Source organism: Diabrotica undecimpunctata, chromosome 1 (genome assembly GCF_040954645.1).
Source record: "Diabrotica undecimpunctata isolate CICGRU chromosome 1, icDiaUnde3, whole genome shotgun sequence".
NCBI lineage: Eukaryota > Metazoa > Arthropoda > Insecta > Coleoptera > Chrysomelidae > Diabrotica > Diabrotica undecimpunctata.
The window spans coordinates 60,770,915-60,791,383 of NC_092803.1; the positions used below are offsets into that span (position 1 = coordinate 60,770,915).

Genomic DNA, 20,469 nt, shown 5'->3' on the forward strand with positions numbered 1-20,469 from the left:
CTTTTATCCAACTTTTTCCTATTTATGACTAAGCAAAGTACTAGTGGTGGCAAAAGAATAGCACAATTTAAAGATAACAGATATTACTTAAACAATAGAAATATCTTAAACATATACAAGCGATCATAACGTTGCACTTAATTTCTAGATAGTTTGGGAAATTTTCTAGATATTTGAAAGTTCCGAATCTATTTTTAAGAATCTATATTTAACTCACAAACACATTTACATGTTTATATTTTTGAATCATTTTAACAAAATCTGCCAAAACTATTAACGCGGAGACATCAGTCTGTTCGATATTTTGTATTTAATGCTGGCCGATATTTGCGAGCCGATGACAGCTTATTTCGGTTAAAAATCAATTCAATAAAAATTCATTTAAATTTAATAAAACACTTATTTCTTTCATAATAGTCAAATAAGAATTTTAATTGAAAGTTAACGAAATGAAGGTTTTTATTCAAAATTAATATCACAAATACCGGGAATAAAACCAAGCTAGCTTACGAATAGATCAGTCATAATAATAAAATTTGGAAAAATTAACAGATGTTGATCAGAACTTGCTTTTATAATAAGAATAGCACATCTATACAATTTCTATACTGGCGTTGTATTATTTTTCTCTATGGTAAAATACTGTAAAATACAGTAAACAGTTGGAAGAGTCCATTTACGTGACGAGGATAATCCGTTATACAACATGTAAACTTTTTCAATTTCATTAAAATCTATAAAAAAATATGTAAAAAAATTATAAATTATAAAATTACTTTATTTAATTTTAAAATTGTCACCTACATGGAGGCTTCTTTGGAATCTGTTTATCAGCTTCTAGGGAGCCGATCTCGTTTTCTTTTTTCTCCTTTTCTAATAGGACCGAAATCCAATTTTTTGTGCTATCTAATATCATTCAGTCGGAAATCATCCCATAGATAATCTCCCAGCGGAATTATATAAAGAAGGTGGCCCCGATATCATAATAGCGCTACAGCAGCTTATAAAAGAAATATGGATACAGAAGTCCCTTCCCAATGATTGGAATATTGGAATACTTTGCACCATACACAAAAAGGGAGATATCTTTGAATGCTCTAACCATCGAGAAATTACGCTCCTAAATGCAGCGTATAAAATATTCTCCAATATACTGTGCCATCGTATGGCACCATATGCATAACGAATAATAGGACAATACCAGGCTGGTTTCAGAGGTGGTAAATCAACAATTCATCAGATTTCAACCCTGAGACAAATTCTAGAGAAAACACTGGAATACGGTGTAGACACGCACCACATATTTATAGACTACAAGGCAGCCTACGACTCTGTAAATAGAAGAGAATTGTTTAGAGCAATGATAGACCTAGGAGTACCAAATCAGTTGGTAAGTTTAACCAAACTAACCCTTGAAAAAGTTGAATGCAAAGTACGAATCCAGGGGGAACTCTCTGAACCTTTTAAAACAAATAACGGGCTACGTCAGGGAGACCCACTCTCCTGTATACTATTCAATCTAGCTCTGGAAAAAGTAATACGTACGTCACAAATCACAACTACCGGTTCAATATATAACAAATCTGTGCAAATCCTAGCATATGCTGATGATATCAATATTGTTGGCAGAACGGAAAACGCAGCACGAGAGGCGTACGTAGCATTAAAGGAAGCGGCTACAATAATGGGTTTAATAATAAACACCAATAAAATAAAATACATAAAAATAGGTACGCAACCACAAACACTACGGCCACTTGTTATAGAAAATGACGTCATCGAAGCAGTTAACGAATTTTTATACCTGGGAACGCTCGTCAATACTGAAAATGACACTACCGCAGAGATAAACCGCAGAATTTGCACAGCTAATAGATGCTATTTTGGGCTTAATCTCCTTTTTAAATCTACAGTTATATCAAGAAATACAAAAGTAAAACTCTACACAACAATAATACGCCCAGTCCTAACATATGGTTCAGAAACCTGGACTTTAACAAAAAGCAATGAAAGCATGGTAGGATGTTTCGAAAGAAAAATACTAAGGCGCATCTATGGAGCGGTAAATGAAAATGGTGTCTTAAGAAGACGATACAACTTCGAACTCTATAGGATATACCAGGAACCAGATATCGTAAAACATATAAAGATAGGACGTCTGAGGTGGGTAGGCCATGTAATGCGGATGGAGCAAACCGACCCAGCTAGAAAAACGCTCCTTGATAGACCTATTGGTCAAAGAAGAAGAGGAAGATCCAGAACAAGATTCCTAGATAACATCGATGAAGACATGGGAAATATGGAAATACGTGCTTGGCGGAGGAAGGCGATGGATAGGGACGACTGGAGAAAAATTCTTGGAGAGGCTAGGACCCACATAGGGTTGTAAAGCCAAAATGATGATGAATATCATTCAGTTATTCTAAATGGCCACACCACATCATTGTCTTCTTTTCTATAATTTCTATTTTATTACCATCTACATTTTCTTCTAATGTCGTTATTTCTCAGATGGGCTAGCCTTGAAATTTTGGCGCTTCGTATCTAGTACTCCATTTCTATGGATAGTAATCTGTCTGTTTCTTTCTTCCGATATTTCTGACTCATATGTACATATTGTTTCAATGGTTTAGTAAATAGACTTTGTTAATAGCAGAACTTTTTGTTTTAAAGAGGGTTGAATTTAATTGGCAAATAGGACGTCTTTCTTGTTCATTTAAAGGTTGACGCTTGCTTAATATTCATTTTTTCTGTAATGAGAGTTTGCTTGTTTTCATCGCCAAGTATCATATATTTGGTCTTATGTACATTTATTGTTCATCTCAATTTATCATATTTCTCAGTTTACTGTTAAAACTAATCCAAAAATAAATGATAATAAATAAATTGAATGAAATTATAACACTAGCAGAAGAACAACAAGATAAATCATTAAAATACAACAAACCGGCCTATCGTATATTATCTATGTTTCGTTGACCTTAAGAAGGCATTTGATAGGTTCAAATTAAAGGACGTTATCTATTTATTGTATGCAAGAAAGAGAACTCTAGGAATAATCAACACGATCGAAAATATCTACCAAAACAACACAATAACTAGCTACAGAAAGCTCGCACAGGTTCCCTTAATTAAACAATATAGAGAAATAAAAGTATCAGGAAAGAAATATAAGGCAGAATTTACAAAACAGTCATCAGAGAGGACAAAAAGAATTTAAGAAACAGCAGAGATGAAAACTCATAGAAAAATTGATGTTAAGACTATATGACAGAGCTAAAAGTACAGATATACGATGTAGATGCAAGGTGGAGAACATCAAGGACTGGATAAGAAATAGAAGAGTGGAATGGAACGAACATATAAGCCGAATAACAACAAATAGGGTAGTAAAGACAAAATACGGTTCCCCAATAGGAAGACGATTAGTAGGAAGACCACGAAAACGATGGAACGACAACTCACTTGAGGTACATTAAAAAAGAGATAGAGGTCATGTCTACATAAAAAGAAGAAGAAGAAAAAGTTTCTTTAGCATATAGCCTGAATCGTCAGTATCAGCAGCTATGAGTACTTAATCGTCCGCGAACAGAATACAGTATATTGTATCATTACCCACTAACTTGTTTTCCAATTCGCTGTTTTAGTACTTATCCATAGAGCTTTGCTGCAGAACATATTACATTAAATCCCCTGTAAATTTTTGGAATCTTTTTGGCTTAATTTCTTATAAATGAAAGATATGATGGCTCTATTCCATTCTTTGAGTGGCGGCTCATTTTCGTTCAGGCACTTATTAAAGATAAGTGTAAGGATCTCCATTAATTTATCCCGAGCTTCTTTTAGTAGTTCGTTACTTATATTTTCTGGACTAGGGCCTTTCCTATTCTTTATCTGCATGACACTTCGGACAACTTAAAATATGTACATATATGAACTATCTGATGACATCAGACCACAAGAACAACAAACATTACGTGAAGACGAAATTCAGAAATACTAAAGTGGAAATACCACATGCTATAAAAAAAAATCGGTTGCCTGTAAAGTCGGTTTTACGGGCGAAGATTTTACGTGACAACGTCTTTTTCTCGGTAGAATATTTATTGATATGAATATTATTAAATTGCACAATAGGAACAAGGAATTGCCGCTATAAACTCAGTTTCTCAACTTTTGTGTCAATCTAACAATTAATCAATCAATCATAGTTTACGATAATGAAATATTAGTGTACAATTATTTACCTTTATTGTTGTAGTTGTTGTAAATGACGAATCTACTCACGAATTGAAGACAAATCTCACGATCTCACGATTAAGGTCTTACATCTTACGATTTTTAAATTTTTTTTAAATTTCAAGTGTTTCTAATAAAATGCATGGGAGGAAATCAGCTTTTTTTAGATTGTCACCTTGAAATATCCATAAATTGACTGTATTTTTGTATCAAAGTGGGCTACTCCAATTAACTCAATTAATATACACAAAATAATATAAACAAAGCTAAAAAGGTTCTTTATGCTTTGAAAGTGGTTTATAAACAACTGAATTGTAATGTATATTTTACCGCCTTTAATAAATATGAAGTATAGACTAAATTTTGTGTAAAGAACAAACATTCAACATACCTAATAGTAAAAACATATTGATTTAAGTGTGAATTTGAGATAATGTGCTGACAAAATGTTAAATCCTAAGAAAACAAAATTATGTTTTTATGTATATTCATTATACTTAATACTCTTGGGTAAAATACCTCATATCATATATGTCTTTAGACACAGTTAATAATTTTCATTAAAGTTTAAACTATAAAGAATGTTTACAATCATTGCTTAATATTAAATGGATAAATCCATAGCAATATTATAAAAGAATATAGGTCCCTAGGTAATTTCCTAAACTTATAACTGATATTGGTGGTTCCCCCTAAAATAGGACACTGTAAGCACTCCACATTTTCACTACAGACACAGCTGACGATACTTTCAACGATTTTCAACTTTAGCGATTCAACGCGCCTAATTCTCTAGTGCCGCGCGCACCGGACCGATCATGTTTGAGTGGGAGAGAGACGCAAGGCATTCGCCGGTCCGGCGGGCCTCTCTCTCGTTCGGTGACTCACTGTAACAGACGTGAGCGGGCGTTACACTTTTTCTTAAATGACTCCGAGCCACAACCTAATTTAAGACGTTGTCACGTCAATAAACAAAAAAACAGGAAAGCTGGTGGATCTGATAACATCTCAGCAAGTATGTTAAACCTAATTAACGAAGAAAACATTAAAATATTTGTTAAACTTTTCAAATAATTGTAATCAACTGGTGAAAACTCAAAGAACTGGTTGAGTCATAACTTTACCAAAAAAACAACGTCCAAAACACTGTTTTGAGACTATAGATTTATGTCTTATAAGTCACATTTAAAAGTTATTCCTACGTATCATTCACAGCATAATAAGAAATAGATGTAAAGAACATCAAGATAAAACGCAATTTGGAATTAAAGATGGATTGGCAACTAGAGAGGCACTTTTTTTACTGAATGTTTGGCTACAGAAATGTCAAGATAAACGTAAAGATGTATTAGCCGTTTTTATTGATTATGAAAAGTCATTTGATACAATATATCATGACAAGTTATTTAAAATATTAAGAGATAAAGTATTTGATAGCGGCGAAATCAGGATCATTGAAAAATTATATTGGTGCCAAACAGCGACCATTGGTAGGTATTAATGGGAATTAAACAGAATATTTTAAGATTCTAAAGTGAGTCAGGCAGTGTTGTGTGCTGTAACCACTCTTGTTTACTTTATATTGAGAGAATCTTCAAATGAGCTTCACGCAATATGGTGTAAAAATTAATGGAAAAGTGATAAATACCATCAGATACGCAGACTACACAGTTATATCGAGCGATGATTTAAATGGATTGCAATTCATTTAAATTTTGACTCTCAATGGAAAATGTCTCTTGGAAATGGACTCTTCCAGCCCATTATCCCTAAGTTCATTAACACGGTGTGACGAGAGACGCGACTAAATTAATTGTTCCAAAAGCGAAATACATGGTATAGAGTGGCATTAAATATATGGATAACTAATATAAATAGTATCTAACTCTAAATATCGAGGTTGTTATATTACCGTATAATTATTAGATCCAAATAAAAAGATATAAAAATATAGAATTGAGATGACTCATGCATTTTTTTTTAAATGAGGTCACTCTTCTGTAACAATAATTTGAAAGTTCCACTTACAGAAAACGGAAAAGCATAATTAAATGTTAAATATGGTCAAATTGTCTTATATGGGGTCCAAGCATTGACGTTGAAAATATCCACTATTAATCGCTTAGATGCCTTTGAAATATGATTGTGTAGACGAGCACTAAAAATATCATGGACGGTGAAGTAGACAAAAGAAGGAGTTCTCAACAGAGCAAAAGCTACTCTTCAGTTGATTGATAGCGTTTTATCGAGGAAAATAGCATCACTTGGACACATAATGCAAGTAAAAAAGTATAATATTTTTCGACTAATTGTGAGGGATAAAATCGGAGGACACGGGGGAATTGGTAGAAAACAAGCTTCGTGGTTTAAGAATGTCAGAGAATTGACCGGGATAAGGAAAGTGTAACAACTGTTTAGAATAGCTCACGACAGGGAGAGTATTGTTAATCTCCAACGTTAAGGAGAGTTACAAGACACGTTAAGAAGAAGATACTGTAAAAATTTCATTGTTTATTCCCTTTTTAGCTCGTGCAATTTTATAGGTATTTTATTAAACATATTTTATCTAAATTTATGTATTTTAATCAATAAGTAATTATTCATTTTCAATTATATCGTATTTTACGTCGAACCGTGATATGTATAATGTTCTTGAAACCTCTAAATCCCGAGCCCTGAACGTTGTTAGCAATGGAGCTATGCACTGTTGATGTTGAATAACATTCACCTACTGATTTGACTTGGATATTGTCCAGAAAAATAAAACAACTACACGTTACGAAACGAGACATCTGAAATTAATACTAGAAAGAAATATTGGAGCGCCAGGAATTTTTTCAATTCATTTATGTTGATTCAGGACAAATGCCAAAGACAAGGCTTTTGGGCAATTAATAATTATTTTTTGGACAATGCCACTGGCGACAAGTACTTGAAACAAATAAACACTTTAGTTTTATAATTAATTTAGACACAGAGTCGACATTTCAAAAGCAAATACAAAAGAATAATTAAGATTATTACATAATTATAACAAAAAAATTAGTAAGTTCAAAGTAAAACTTGTCCCGAAAAATTTGCCTCTAGTAATTCCCAAAACTTAGTCCAACGGTAGCACCAATTGATGCCAAAATGAGAGAGCTTAGGTTAAAATGGTTCAGGAATTACTAAGTCGAGACGCTAATTACCCATATACAAGAATTGCTGATTTGTAAGTTGCTGGGAGGAGTAGGAAAAGAAGACCAAATAACTAGGGAAGGATGTTTAGGCTGGCCTTAACTGTAGAGGGAATTGATATTTGCTCAAGATGTAAGGACGCCGACCCCGCATACGGATAAAGAATGATGATCAGTATGTCAAAAACTTTATATATTTTATCTTTTAGGACCATTCTCTCTAGTCTTTACACTCTGCAACATATTTTTTATATATTGGGTATAGGATAGCTTCTTCCCACTCTTTGGACATTTGTTGTTTGTTCAATACTTTGTATATTAAATGTGTCCCGTTTCACCAGGTCTTTTTAGGAAATTTACTGATTGTAGAAGCAACTTTTGATAGGAAATTTAACTGTCGCAGTCATTCTGATTTAACGTTCAACGGAACCTTCATTTATCAACCATGTCTTGTCTCAATCTCCTGCGCCCAGCTAAATAACCATGTGGCAAGTAAAAGGTTTGTTTAATTAACTCATACATATTTTTTAAGTAATTTATAACCCTTATCTACGGGTACATATTGTACCCGTTAAGTTTATTACCGAATCTCTCATAACTTTTTCTAGCGCTAGGTTGAACCATAGACGTATATATTAACATATACCGAGCAGTCTGTAGAGCTAAGTGACGATAGCATGCATCTTGTCGTTGTTAGTTGTGTCTCTATTTTACATCAAGTAAGTATAGCAGCGTCTCTTTTTGTTCGGGAGAGAGCGAATGGGAAGTTTCAATGCAATAGAGAGAGACAGATTGAACAACCAAAAAAGATGTCATCACTGCTCGTTGCTGGCGTGCTTAGTCTATGGTAATATATAAGTACATATATGGGTTAAACAGCGTGCATGATAGTGCATTTCCCTATGTTAGTTGTAAATGGTTCTGAATTAATCCCCTTGTACCGGCAACTTAAAGTCAACTTTTCTCATTGTCATTTTAATTAATTCTACCAATCGTTTGGTATTCTAAATTCTATTATAGCCGAATATAATTGTTGTCTGCCAAGAGTATTGTACGCTGCCTTAAAATCTACGAAAATGTAATGGCGGTATGTGTTTTTCTAATCCTTCGTTTTTTCTAATATTTGTCTGATGGATGATATGTGATCAATGGTATATCTATTTTTCAAAAAGCCTCTTTAGAAGGTAGAAGGTAGAATCATATTGTCAGTATACTGTGCCAATGGTTCGTTAAGTATCAGGGACAAAATTTTGTATACCGTATTAAGAAGAGAAATTCCTCTAAAGTTTTGATAAAAAAGCACGTTTTTTTTTCAATTTATATGTTTTCTCATATTCGTGCTTGTCGATAAGTACATTCCTTACGTGGTCAAGTAAAGTTAAACCAAAACATCTTCTCCAGTGCATTATTTCGGCTAAGAGAAGTTTGTGTTTCATGTTTTTGTATATATATTGCACTTCTGACCCATACGTCAATAATGACTGAATCTTAACCTGAAAAATATTTCGTTTCGATAAGTCGCGACTCTATGAGATTTTTTGTAGTACTTTGTTTATATTTCTTACTTTTCATATGTTTCTGTTTACTGTGGCTCCAAGTTTCAGTTTGTTCATTATATACGTTATACATTGATCGAAATCTACTTTCTTGTTCAGTCCCTGGTGCTTTATTATTTTTCAATTGTTGTATTATTTTTTTAATTCTTTTAATGTGATGATCCTTACTGCATTTACCTGTACTTCCATGTATATGTTAATGCGTGTCTTAATAGTTTCTTCATTTTTCTATGCTCTCAGAGTTTATTGCTAGTCAATAAATTACCAACTAATTCAGTCTACTGTTTTCTATATCTTAAATATAAATAATAAAGTAAAAAAATTGAAATTAGTTTTATTTTATTAGATGGTTTTAAAGAAAGTATGTACAGGTCGACAAAAATATCTGAAACCGCCAAGGTCAGACTGATCGAGAACTTTGGTTACGCCATGTTGTCAGATCAATAGCGTCTTAAAAGTTTTTTCGGTTTTTTATTTGTTACCTGTTTTAACAGTAGAATTGATAACAATTTTATAATGCTTTTACATTTTTATTATGAATCGAAATATTAGACGTAACAAGTAACTGTAAATCGATGAGATTCCTGTTGTCAATTATTTCAGTTAAATACAAATAAAAAATACTAATTGTTTATTATTGACTTTAATCAACAAATTTCTATTAATGTAGAAAGCTAAATTCCTTGCATATTTATCATAATTAATTAATAAATTGTTTTCAATGTTGTTTGTAATAAGCATTCAATGACGTACTTCATCATCATCATCCAGCCTGCGTCCAAAGGTAAACATATGCCTCCCCTAATTACTTTCAGTACTGTCAATCTTGAGCTTCCTGCAGCTAATTACCATCGATTCTTTTGACGTTGTCTGTCCATCGTGTAGGTAGTCTACCTCTGCTTCTTCTATTTGCTCGTAGTCTCTACACTGTAATTTTTTGGGTCCACCGCCCCTCATTAATTCTGGATACATTGGCCGCCCAGCAGTTCCACTTTAGTCATGCTATGCACTCTTTCGGTGACGTATGTTCTTCTTCTTATTTCTTCCTTTCTAACCCTGTCTCTGAGAGTTAGTCTAAGTAGCCAGCGTTCTATTCTTATTTGGGTTACTCTGAGTTTGGTTGCTGTAGCCTGGGTTAAGAAAAGTGTTTTGGCGCTGTAAGTCAGGACTGGAAGCACATATTGTTCGACGTACTTACTTTGTTTTAAATAACGTCACTAGAATCGCTATCAGAATCTGATTGAAAATCTTCGCTTTCTGAATCATCGTTTAAATTAATAATAATAGTAATAATAATAATATATTATTATTATTATTAGTGGCTATTTAGTGGCTCTATTTATTAGTGGCTCTTTAGAGATTAACTCGCGTTCAATTTTGATGACTTCGTCAGTTACTTATTTCCGTTCTTGTACAGGAAATGTTTCGAAAAATGCATCTGCTACCTTTTGTATCTAATGTAAATGTAAAATCTATATATTTTTGGAAGGTACATATGACTTTAAAGCTGTCCAAACCATTTCAATCGAGTTCAACTCAAGATGGTGGAAGTCTTATTACTTGGTATGCATGCTCTCGAATATTGTTGTCAATTGTATATTTTACAAAACAAGGTTACTATACTTTTATAATATTATATAAATCTAGCATTAACATGGAATGTGTGTATGGTATATTTCGTTAACTGACCCATTCCTGCATAACACTCTTTCGTGATATGGATGTTGAACATTTATCGTCTTTCCTGTTATGATATGGTGCGTTATCCAACACTATTACACTGTCTGGAGGCAAGTTACATAATAATTTTTTCTTCATCCATTTTTTAAAATTGGTATAGTTCAGGTTATCATGATAGTTTCCAGATTTTGATGTCGATTTCCACTTTAAACAAGATCTATCAACAAAGTTATGTTCATTTATTGCTCTAACATTGATCAAACGTTGGCCTTTTGACACAGGTTTTATTAGTCCATTATTACTAGTATCACTCCAATTTTTGTTTAAAGTATAGCTAGTTAACAAGTAAGTCTCATCAGTGAACACAATAAATTTATTTTCTACCATAGCCTTTTTAAAGTTCTTGAGATATTGCAGTCTTAAATTTGTCTTGTCGTGTTTCTCAATCACAATTTTTCTGTTATTTGATGTCTTTCTCCAACGAAACCCAAGCTGGTGAATTCCTGTCCGATACTTTCTCTGCTAACTTTATTGTTCAATTCTTCTACAAATTTCCGATCAATATTTTTAACAGTAGGAACCTGTTCAGCTAGATGAAAATTGTATATCTCCCTGCATAATATACCTTGGTCACATCCATCTAATTTAATTTTGGACTATTTTTTACATCTTTTGTTGGGTGTTTAAAATCTTTGTCCAAACAAAAAAAAAGCTTTGTCCATTCAGAATGTCATGACTTTCTTTGGTGATTTGATTTTTTTACACTGGATAAACTTACTTCTGCAAACATGTATCTGTTTAATTTGTTTGATTCAATTACTTGAAATATATTTAGTGTGCTATTTTTCACGGCACTTGTAATATTCATATTTTAAAAAATATATATTAAATGTATTCTTAATTAACAACTATTTGACGATTTAATCTAGCAATGTCGCAAAATCACTGATTTCGTGTAAAACGCTTTTTAAATGGATATTACTCTATGCAACAACGCGTTCAACTCAAGTCACCTCTCCTTGATTTCCTACCTGATTGAGCTTCGAGATCTCAGATATTTGTGTACACTTGTACTATGATCAAAAAGAAACATCAATACAAGTTGTGATAATCGAGAACAATAGTTTAATAATTTTCAATATTTTCTCATTATGCACTTACTAAGATCTAGTTTAAATGTATAGATACTCGAGTTTTTGGATACAAAGACGAAATACAGTAGTGAGTAACTAGGACAGTCCATAACAAAATCACTATCATATTAAGTATAGTATATATCAAGATATCGAGCTTAATACTTCGATCAGTATAAGAACATTAAGTTATGAGCCTACATGGTATATAGTGGTCTTTGCGCTTATTGTTCCATTCTTCTAAATCCTTTACTGCTGCATGATTTTGTTATTTTTTACACTTTAATAGTCCATTATGATCTAACTAGTAATTTTACATGTCGCATGCAACGAGGGATCTAATCAATTGTCATCTACAATCAATCATTAACTTTAAAAAACTAAAAACTGTCGACACAAATGAATACTTCTTATAGCGCGTTATAACTATATGGGTTAATGAAATTTTATGTCTGCTTATTACTGAATTGTTATTATTTTTTATAATAACACCAAAGATTGAAGTTCTTTATTTAAAATTTATTTTTTTTTTTATTTTGTTTTATGATTATATTAATTTTCAATTTGTTAAATATAATTTAAAAGATATTCTTATATCTATTCTATACCATAACTCAAGCGCTTCTAATTTGTTAAGATTTTTTATTTTTGTTGTCCAAGTTTCACATCCATAGAACAAAGTGGACCAGACGTAGCACTTCAATACTCTTAGACGTGTGGTCAACGACAGACTTCTACTGCATAATACAGAGCGCCAGTTAATACAGTTTTTCCGTGCGAGTTCTATTCTGGTCGAAATTTCCTCGTCACTTTCAACCCTGCAGTCAATTCAGCTACCCAGATATCTAAAGTGTTCCACCCTTTCCAGGATTTTGTTATTTAATCTTAGTACTGAGTCTTCGATATTAATTTTTCCGACCACCATTTATTTTGTTTTTTTTTGCGTTAATTGTTAAGCCCTTTTCAGTGCATTCGTTGTTTACAGCATTCGGTTTGAAGATCTTCTAGACTCTCTGCCATTATTGCGGTGTCATCGGCGTATCTTATGTTGTTAATAATTTCACCACCGTTCTTAACACCTTCGCGGTGATTATTTAACGCTATTTCAAAAACTGGTTCAGTGTAGGCATTAAACAACATCGGTGACATAACACATCCCTGTCTGACACCACGCTTAATAGAAACTTTAGCTGAAACCTCTTGGTCCACCTTAACACAAGCGGTCTGATTGTAGTAAAGATTTTTAAGCAATCTAATGTGATACGTGTCCAGACCAACTGAGTCTAAGCATTGAAATAATAATGTATGTGGTACTCTATCAAAGGCTTTTTCCAAATCTATAAAACATACGTAAATATTTTTCCTAAACTCAATGCTCTTTTGTAAGAGTATTCGCATGCAAAAAAGAGCTTCTCGAGTACCCATACCGTTTCTGAAACCAAACTGCTCATCACCAGTTATCCCCTCACAAAGTTTATATATGCGACAATGCAATATTTTCATAAAAATTTTGAGCGTGTGACTCATTAAACTATTAGACTGACTTAAACCTTTTATATAGATAGATGATAAATAACAAATATTACACTATATTAAATACAAGCTAGTTCCACACTAAAATAGAACAAATATGCCATTGATTTTATATAATATAAATTCTTTAAAATAAAGGACATACGTGTTTTGGAAGTTTTATTCCTATTTGTTACAATGCCCAGAAATGAATGACAATGTAAATTTGTATGATTTTTATAAAGAGTACTAAATAGTGATCAATTTCTAAAAGAGATTTATTTTATTATAGGAACTATCGCAACGCTTTGGTGACGACAAGAGTATCTCCGAACATTTAAAATTACCGATACAACGCATCAACGACTATCAACTTTTACTAAAAGTAAGTATCATAAGCATTAAAAATGCATTCAAACACTTTGTATATAAAAACTGAACTGAATTTATCGAACTAGGTAAATTGTAGAAAATTGATAAGATACGAAACAAAAAGGTAAGATAGAAAATGGGCTTCAGTAAAATATGCGAAAGTTCTGTTGCAACTATGAAAACCTTGATTAATTGAAAAAGAGTAAAGTTATATATATATAAGTATATTAAGTAGTGTAATAAGTAGTAAATCTGAAAATAATAGGTATAAATACTAAACGGGGATGATTCGAAAAGTAGAGTTGTTCAAACAGAAGATCGTAGAACACCGCCATATATAAAAAATTTGTACTGTTACTACTTTTAGGGTAGAAATGACAGTTCGATATAAAAAATCTATTATTCCTAATGTATCTATATTAGGTAAAATCAGATTTTTTTATCTAATTCATTTATCTTAACTCCGCTATGTCCTGAAATCTATAGAAGGATAATGAAATTTGCATAGTTCATTTAATTTCTTTAAGCATTTTCATATAGTATAATTTTAGTACTGTATTGGCTACTTGATTATAAGAAAATATGAAAATCTGTTATCAGTAGTAATATCCCTAGGACATTGATAACAGACGAGATAATTTCATGACAATCGAAAGCTCGTTCCTTGGTAACAGCACGAAGCCGAAGGCTGAGTGCTGTTACCAAGCAACGAGCTTGAGAAATTTATCATAAAATTATGAGGCATTCATCAATATCCAAGGGCTATTCGGCGGATAATTTTTCAAAAAAAAAATCATAACGAAACATTTATTTATTAAAAGTACAGTTAGTGAAAGTACAATTATTAAAATTTAAGTTAACATTAGATTCGTTGCTGTTCTCTACTATAGAAGATCTATTACCACGCATAATATTTATAATCTTGTTGTGGTGTTCTTGATCGAGATTCAAGTATGGTTTTATAGAATTCTGATTGCCATGACCAGTAATTTTTAGCAATTGTTGTTCTTCTACACCACTTTTTGCTAATTCGCTAACAGCAGTTGATCTATTCGAGTGATTTGTTATCTTTTTCTCCTTTACATTCAAGCCAATTGCTTCAGCAGAAGATTTAGTCCATCCATTCATTGTATTTCTTCCAACAGGTACATTTTCGTACCATTTGTCAGTTTCATTTTTCCAGTGTCGATTTGGTTTTAAGAACAGTCGTGGTGAGGTAATATTGTCGCCTCGTTTTGATATCAGTTTATGAAAAAGGCGTACAGGGCATCTTTGTCTCTCACCATTGATAACCAACCATTTACTACTTGCACAGCTTTTAGCTGTGCACGTGTTGGCACGTTTTACTGAATACTGGATTGTATTTAATGCGATTTGTTGGAGTGTCATCGTTATTTTTCTCGGTTTGAAAAAAATTCACCAGACAAGCAACTGCCTCTCCTCCTCGCCACGCTCATTCTACAGCAGCAATATGGTAAAATTTACGCATAAGACCTTCAGGGGAATCTTCATCCCAAAGCAATATTATTTTGTTAATTTCAGATCAATTTAACGAAACTGAACTGGCCTTATGTTTACATGGATCTGCTTGTAGTTTCTTCCTGATTGCATCGCGGGCATCTCGGGCTGGTTTAAACACTATATTGTTAAACGGTTCAATCATAATATTATAGTCATTATAGTACTTTTCTTGCAATAGTTTGCACGAAACGTTCCACATTGTCTTCACCGTTGCCTCTTTGAATTTGTCCCCGTTTTTCTTTCTTATATTGACGGCCCAATCTTTTAGTATCAACGCCAATTCTTCTAAGCTTCTATGTTCATTCAACTCATATTTTCGTCCGCAGCAAAATTCCATGAATATTCCCCAAATATATTTGTGACTGTAGGTTGTATTTCTGGGAATTTTTTCTTTGATTAGCGCATTTATACTTTGAACATTCTCATTGCCGAAACGTGACATTTTGAAATTTATTTGGATGAAGTTGTCAAACTCAATCGTGTTGTCATAGGGATTGAAAATTGCACTGAATGCAATTATCAGTCTAATGTTGACATGATTTTGTGAAATTGTTCCACATGACACAAAATGACGAAATTTGAATGTTTGTTAGAACAGTCGAAAAATTATCCCCGATATTTTTTATCCAAGTTTAAGTGGTTGCTTAGTAATGTGAGTTACCGCTACACATATGCTTTGTCATTTTGTCTAGGTTTTCCGAGTGCTTATTTTTATGCCCGTAGATTTTTATCCTAGTTTCTGCTGTGCTGTTATGTTGTTACTATCTTTTATTTCTGAATAATTTATATTCCCCAACAACAGAGCGTGGCAACAGAGACTGATCCTTACAATAAAAATTATCTATTTAAATAGTTCGGTCCTGCTTCTTAAGTTCACCAAAAATTTCCAAGATCTTGCTTGGAATAAATAAAATTGCTCAGAAGACATCGTAAAGGCTCTAGAACTTAGCTTCGTAAACTGATAGATAAGCGTTGTTTACTTGGGGTTCCATTGAATTCTCTACGGGGTCAATGAATCGCCATCCTGCAATACGGTGACATTGTCCCCTCCTTAAGAGATGGTTCCTCCTGGAACCTTGTCGGGACTGGTATGGGCCAGTGAATAGTTATCTTAAAGTACGCATAGATCATCCTTTTCTTTACTGGTAACACCATATCTTGTTTTACTCCATAGGCCCCCATGAATTTCTTAAACGTGAAGTCAGGTACTTTTTGGACTTGGTTTACTTCATTCTACTTCTTCATTTACATTGTGATCTGCTTCGAATGGTGCCAGTCGGTTATGGTGAACTATCATCGACTTTCACTCGGAATCTTGCTTATTTGGTAAACAATGTCGTTAACATTCTCCATAATTAGGTACGGACCTACTCAGAACTTCTATTCTGGGAAGGTCCGTTCTGCTCTCCAAGAACTTGGGAGGGCAACTACTTCGCTTCTTTAAATTATAGAGCCAGACTTTGCCGTTCTTTTTTAAACATCCCGTTTTGGATTGGGTATCGTACCGTTTCTTCATTCGGTAGCTAGCGATTTGAAGGTGGAAATGGACCAATTCGTGTATGTCATGCATTCACCTTTACAATTCGTTCACATAATATTCACCAGCTACATCTCCTGATCGACATCCAAACTCTATATTATAAGGTTGTCGCATCTCGCGTCCAAATAGGACTTTTGCTAAGGTTTGACCTATTAATTCATTAACAGCCGATCTGTAAGACATTGGTAGTGGTGGTCCGGAAGGTATTGGTCTAAGTCTCGTTGGTGATTAGACACCATTTCATCTTATTGCTGGTGATAGGCTATAGTTCTTGTTTTTTTCGTGCCTAATCTATCACAGATTCCCCAAAATGAATCGCTCTCGAAGTTTCTTCTTTGGTCAGTATGGTCTCCAAAGGTACTCTAATGAAGTAATCTATTACGACCAACATATACTTGCCTCCATTTTCACTTTCTAAAAATGGGCCACCAAAAGGTCCATTAGTCGTAGCATTGGCAGTACATTTCTTATACCAGTCCTTTACATCATGGGAATCATTCTTAAATTCTCTTAAGGGCTTTCTTTATACCGTAAATTCCCTCCTAATGGACTGTGGTGACACTGACGAAGTACTTCAGCTATTCTGTTCTTTGGAAACATCAACTGCATTCTCTTCTCTGAACCATTATTATTTTTCAGTACTCGTTTAAGCGAGTTGTCTTCATAATAAAGGAGTCTCAGTGGGACCAATACCTAGCAACTACTGAACACAGGCTTAATATTTCTTGCCTAGATGGTCGACGGTTTTCTTCTTTCCATTTTCGAATTTTCTGTAAAACTGGATATTTCTCTTGTTCTTCTATATTCTTAGTAGGCGTTTACTCGTAGTTGAGCATCGTTATTCTTAGCACTGTCCAAAAGAGAATCGCCGTTAGTGTCGCTAACTTCGGCCCGATGCTTAATCTTGAAATTAATCTCTGGATTCTTAAACTGCATTAACCACTTAAGGGCGGCATGATCAGTTTGGATTAAGAACTTCCTTCCATATAGTTACTGATAGAAGTGTTCTACTGATTTCACTACTGCTAGAAGTTTTCTTCTCGTGTCATAATAATTTCGCGACGGTTTTGTAAGCACTCTACTAAAATATCCAAGGATTTGGTTTTGTCCTCCTTAAATCTGAGATAGCACTTGTACAATTCCCACGTTACGCGCATCTCCATCTAAGATTACCTCTTCTAATATTGGTGATGTGACTAAATGCTTCTTCAAAGTTTCAAAGGCAGTTGGCAGTCTCTATCCTTGCAGTAATCTATCTGCAAACTTTTTAATGAACCTTTGATAGTAAGTACATAGCCCAAAAAAACTTCTCACGTGATGTATGTCAGTCGATTCGGGCCATTCCTTAATGTAATCTATTTTTCCTAATCCACGACCACACCTTTTTAGCTGACTATATGATCCAGATCATTTACTTTACTTTGAAATAGCTGGTACTTTTTGAGTTTTTACATCAACTGGGTGGTTTTAAATCGGTTAAAAACAACTTCTAAATTTATAAGTTGGTCTTTTCCTAATACATTTTTCATAAGCCTCTCAAATGTCGTAGGAGGATTACAGTCAAAATGGCATAACGTTGAATTGCTGCAATTCAGATCATGTGGTGAAGGCTGTCTTCTCCTTATCTACTGTATCCATTTCTACCTACTAGTATCCAGACTTTAAATCCAAAGTACAAAACAATTTACTTCCAGCCAATGTATCCAACATGTCGTCGGTCCGAGACAGAGGATAACTATCATTCTGGGTAACATTGTTCAACACACGATGGTCCACACAGAACCTTGTAGTTTTGTCTTTCTTTTTGACTAGGACCATCGAAGAGACCCCTAGGCAAATAAAAGGTTCTATCAACTCGTCTTTCTTCATTTCCTAAATAATTATTTCAGCTTTCTCTGTCTTTGCCTGTCGTAATCATCGAGATATTTGACGAATTGGCTTAGAATTATTAGTATTAATTTTATGTTTGACAACGGTAAATCTTCCCGTCTTTTCTCCTTTCGGTACAAAGATGTCACGATACCGCAAAAGAAATTCCCTTAATTTCCTTTTATCCTCCTGATTCAGAGCCTAGCCAGCAACTAAAAGCATCTGATAGAATTTGTCGTTGGAATCATCGGATGTTGTAGTTTGACCAAATATAGAAATAACAGTACCACTTAATAGCATTCTTGTTTATCTTGGAAAAGACGTCTTTATACCATTCGTTTTTGCAACTTAACTTTGCAGTAAATTTAGTCAAAAAGTGGCATGACTTGTGTGGGCATCCACCAATACTGACTTTTATTAATTAAAGTTGAATCAGAGATAGAGTCTAATAATTCCTTCATTGGTCATCACGTATAATATGGTCTTTACTCTGACATTCTCGACTAGGATGTGTAGTGGTATGAGATACAGGATTATTTACATAAGTTCAATCGAGAATAGTGTACAATAATTCCTCCGTTGGTCATCCCATACATAGTTTTTATTCTCACACTTGCACTAGGATGTGTAGAGATATGAGATACGGGATTATTCTCATAGCAGATATTGGAGATGAATTAACAAAAGTCAAGTCTAGGAAAAGGTTAAATAATTGCATAAAATATAAAAAGTGAAAGGATTTGCATATCTTGGATCTGTCAGTATTTCTCCAGTAATTGCATTATTTGACTACAATATAACTTTACATATTTTACTAATAACAAAGCAATTGACGAAGTTATGAATAATGATAATATGTGAATTACCGTATTAACTAATTTAAAAATTTCAACACAATTACTTTATCCACTTGTTTCAGTTGATCGAGTAGCAGCAAATATCGTATGCAGTAGTTTGCATTTTGACTTATTTTTCACATAATTTACTTAAATATATTTTATTCAAATATATACCACCTGTTGCACATATTTCCTGTGCCTCTTATTTTGTTGGAAGATTACAATTTCATACCTTTCTGACAACTAAACTTGAAAAAATGTAGTTGTAAGCATTTGTAACCAATCGAACGACCATTATAAATGCTGGGTGCCAATGGGTAACAGTATAATTACCTCTTAAAATTAGAAACCAATGTATAACAATAAAACTCACAGCAATTGTAAGGCTTTGTCTAGCTCAGTCTCTCAGGTGTGAGAATGTCTTATCTTAAAAGTAAATCTGAAAAATTTGGCTGGGTCAAATAAACTGAGATATTAACTACGAGTAATCATATTTATTGTACATAAAAAAAATTAATATTAAATCAAAAATAAAGCAAATCTTGCCTATAGCTTTACAAAAATTTTAAATTAATACTTGTGGCAGATATTGTTGTCTTGAAGTAGTTAGACAGGATTGAAGAATGTAGTTGTTGGTTTTAGATGTAGCTGAATCTAGATACTTGCATGTATGTATTTTCAGGTGGCCGTTAAGTTTTGAATAGTAGCAAGTCCTTAACGAGGCTCAGAAATTTTCACCTATGTGGTTTTGATATGTCCCACCAAAAAGTGAACAAGAAAAAATTAATAAGCCAAAAAAAAACCAACAAAAGATTTAACAATATAAATGAATCTTAGAAAGAAAATCCAGCTTAAATAGACGAAAAATATTATAAAAAGCTATCCTTGGTTCTGCGCTGAAGTAAAACCGTCAAGAGAGAACAGAGTTGCCAACTGACAAATATACTTGTCGACGGGATTGGAGCATAAATATTTGATACGTTCTGTGTCTACGAAATAGAACAGACCAGAATTGAATACAGGTCATATAAC

The 20,469-nt window shown here is 33.4% G+C and overlaps 1 protein-coding gene across 11 annotated transcripts in view; it reads left to right on the forward strand.

The window, feature by feature from the left end:
- The window catches only part of Obsc (Obscurin), a 350,811-nt gene that overhangs the window by 155,011 nt on the left and 175,331 nt on the right, over positions 1-20,469 (forward strand). For all 11 annotated transcript variants that reach the window (XM_072543243.1, XM_072543203.1, XM_072543216.1 and 8 more), the window contains one exon: positions 13,589-13,681. In XM_072543243.1, the coding sequence (XP_072399344.1) occupies positions 13,589-13,681 (93 nt within the window). The remainder of the gene's footprint in view (positions 1-13,588; positions 13,682-20,469) is intronic.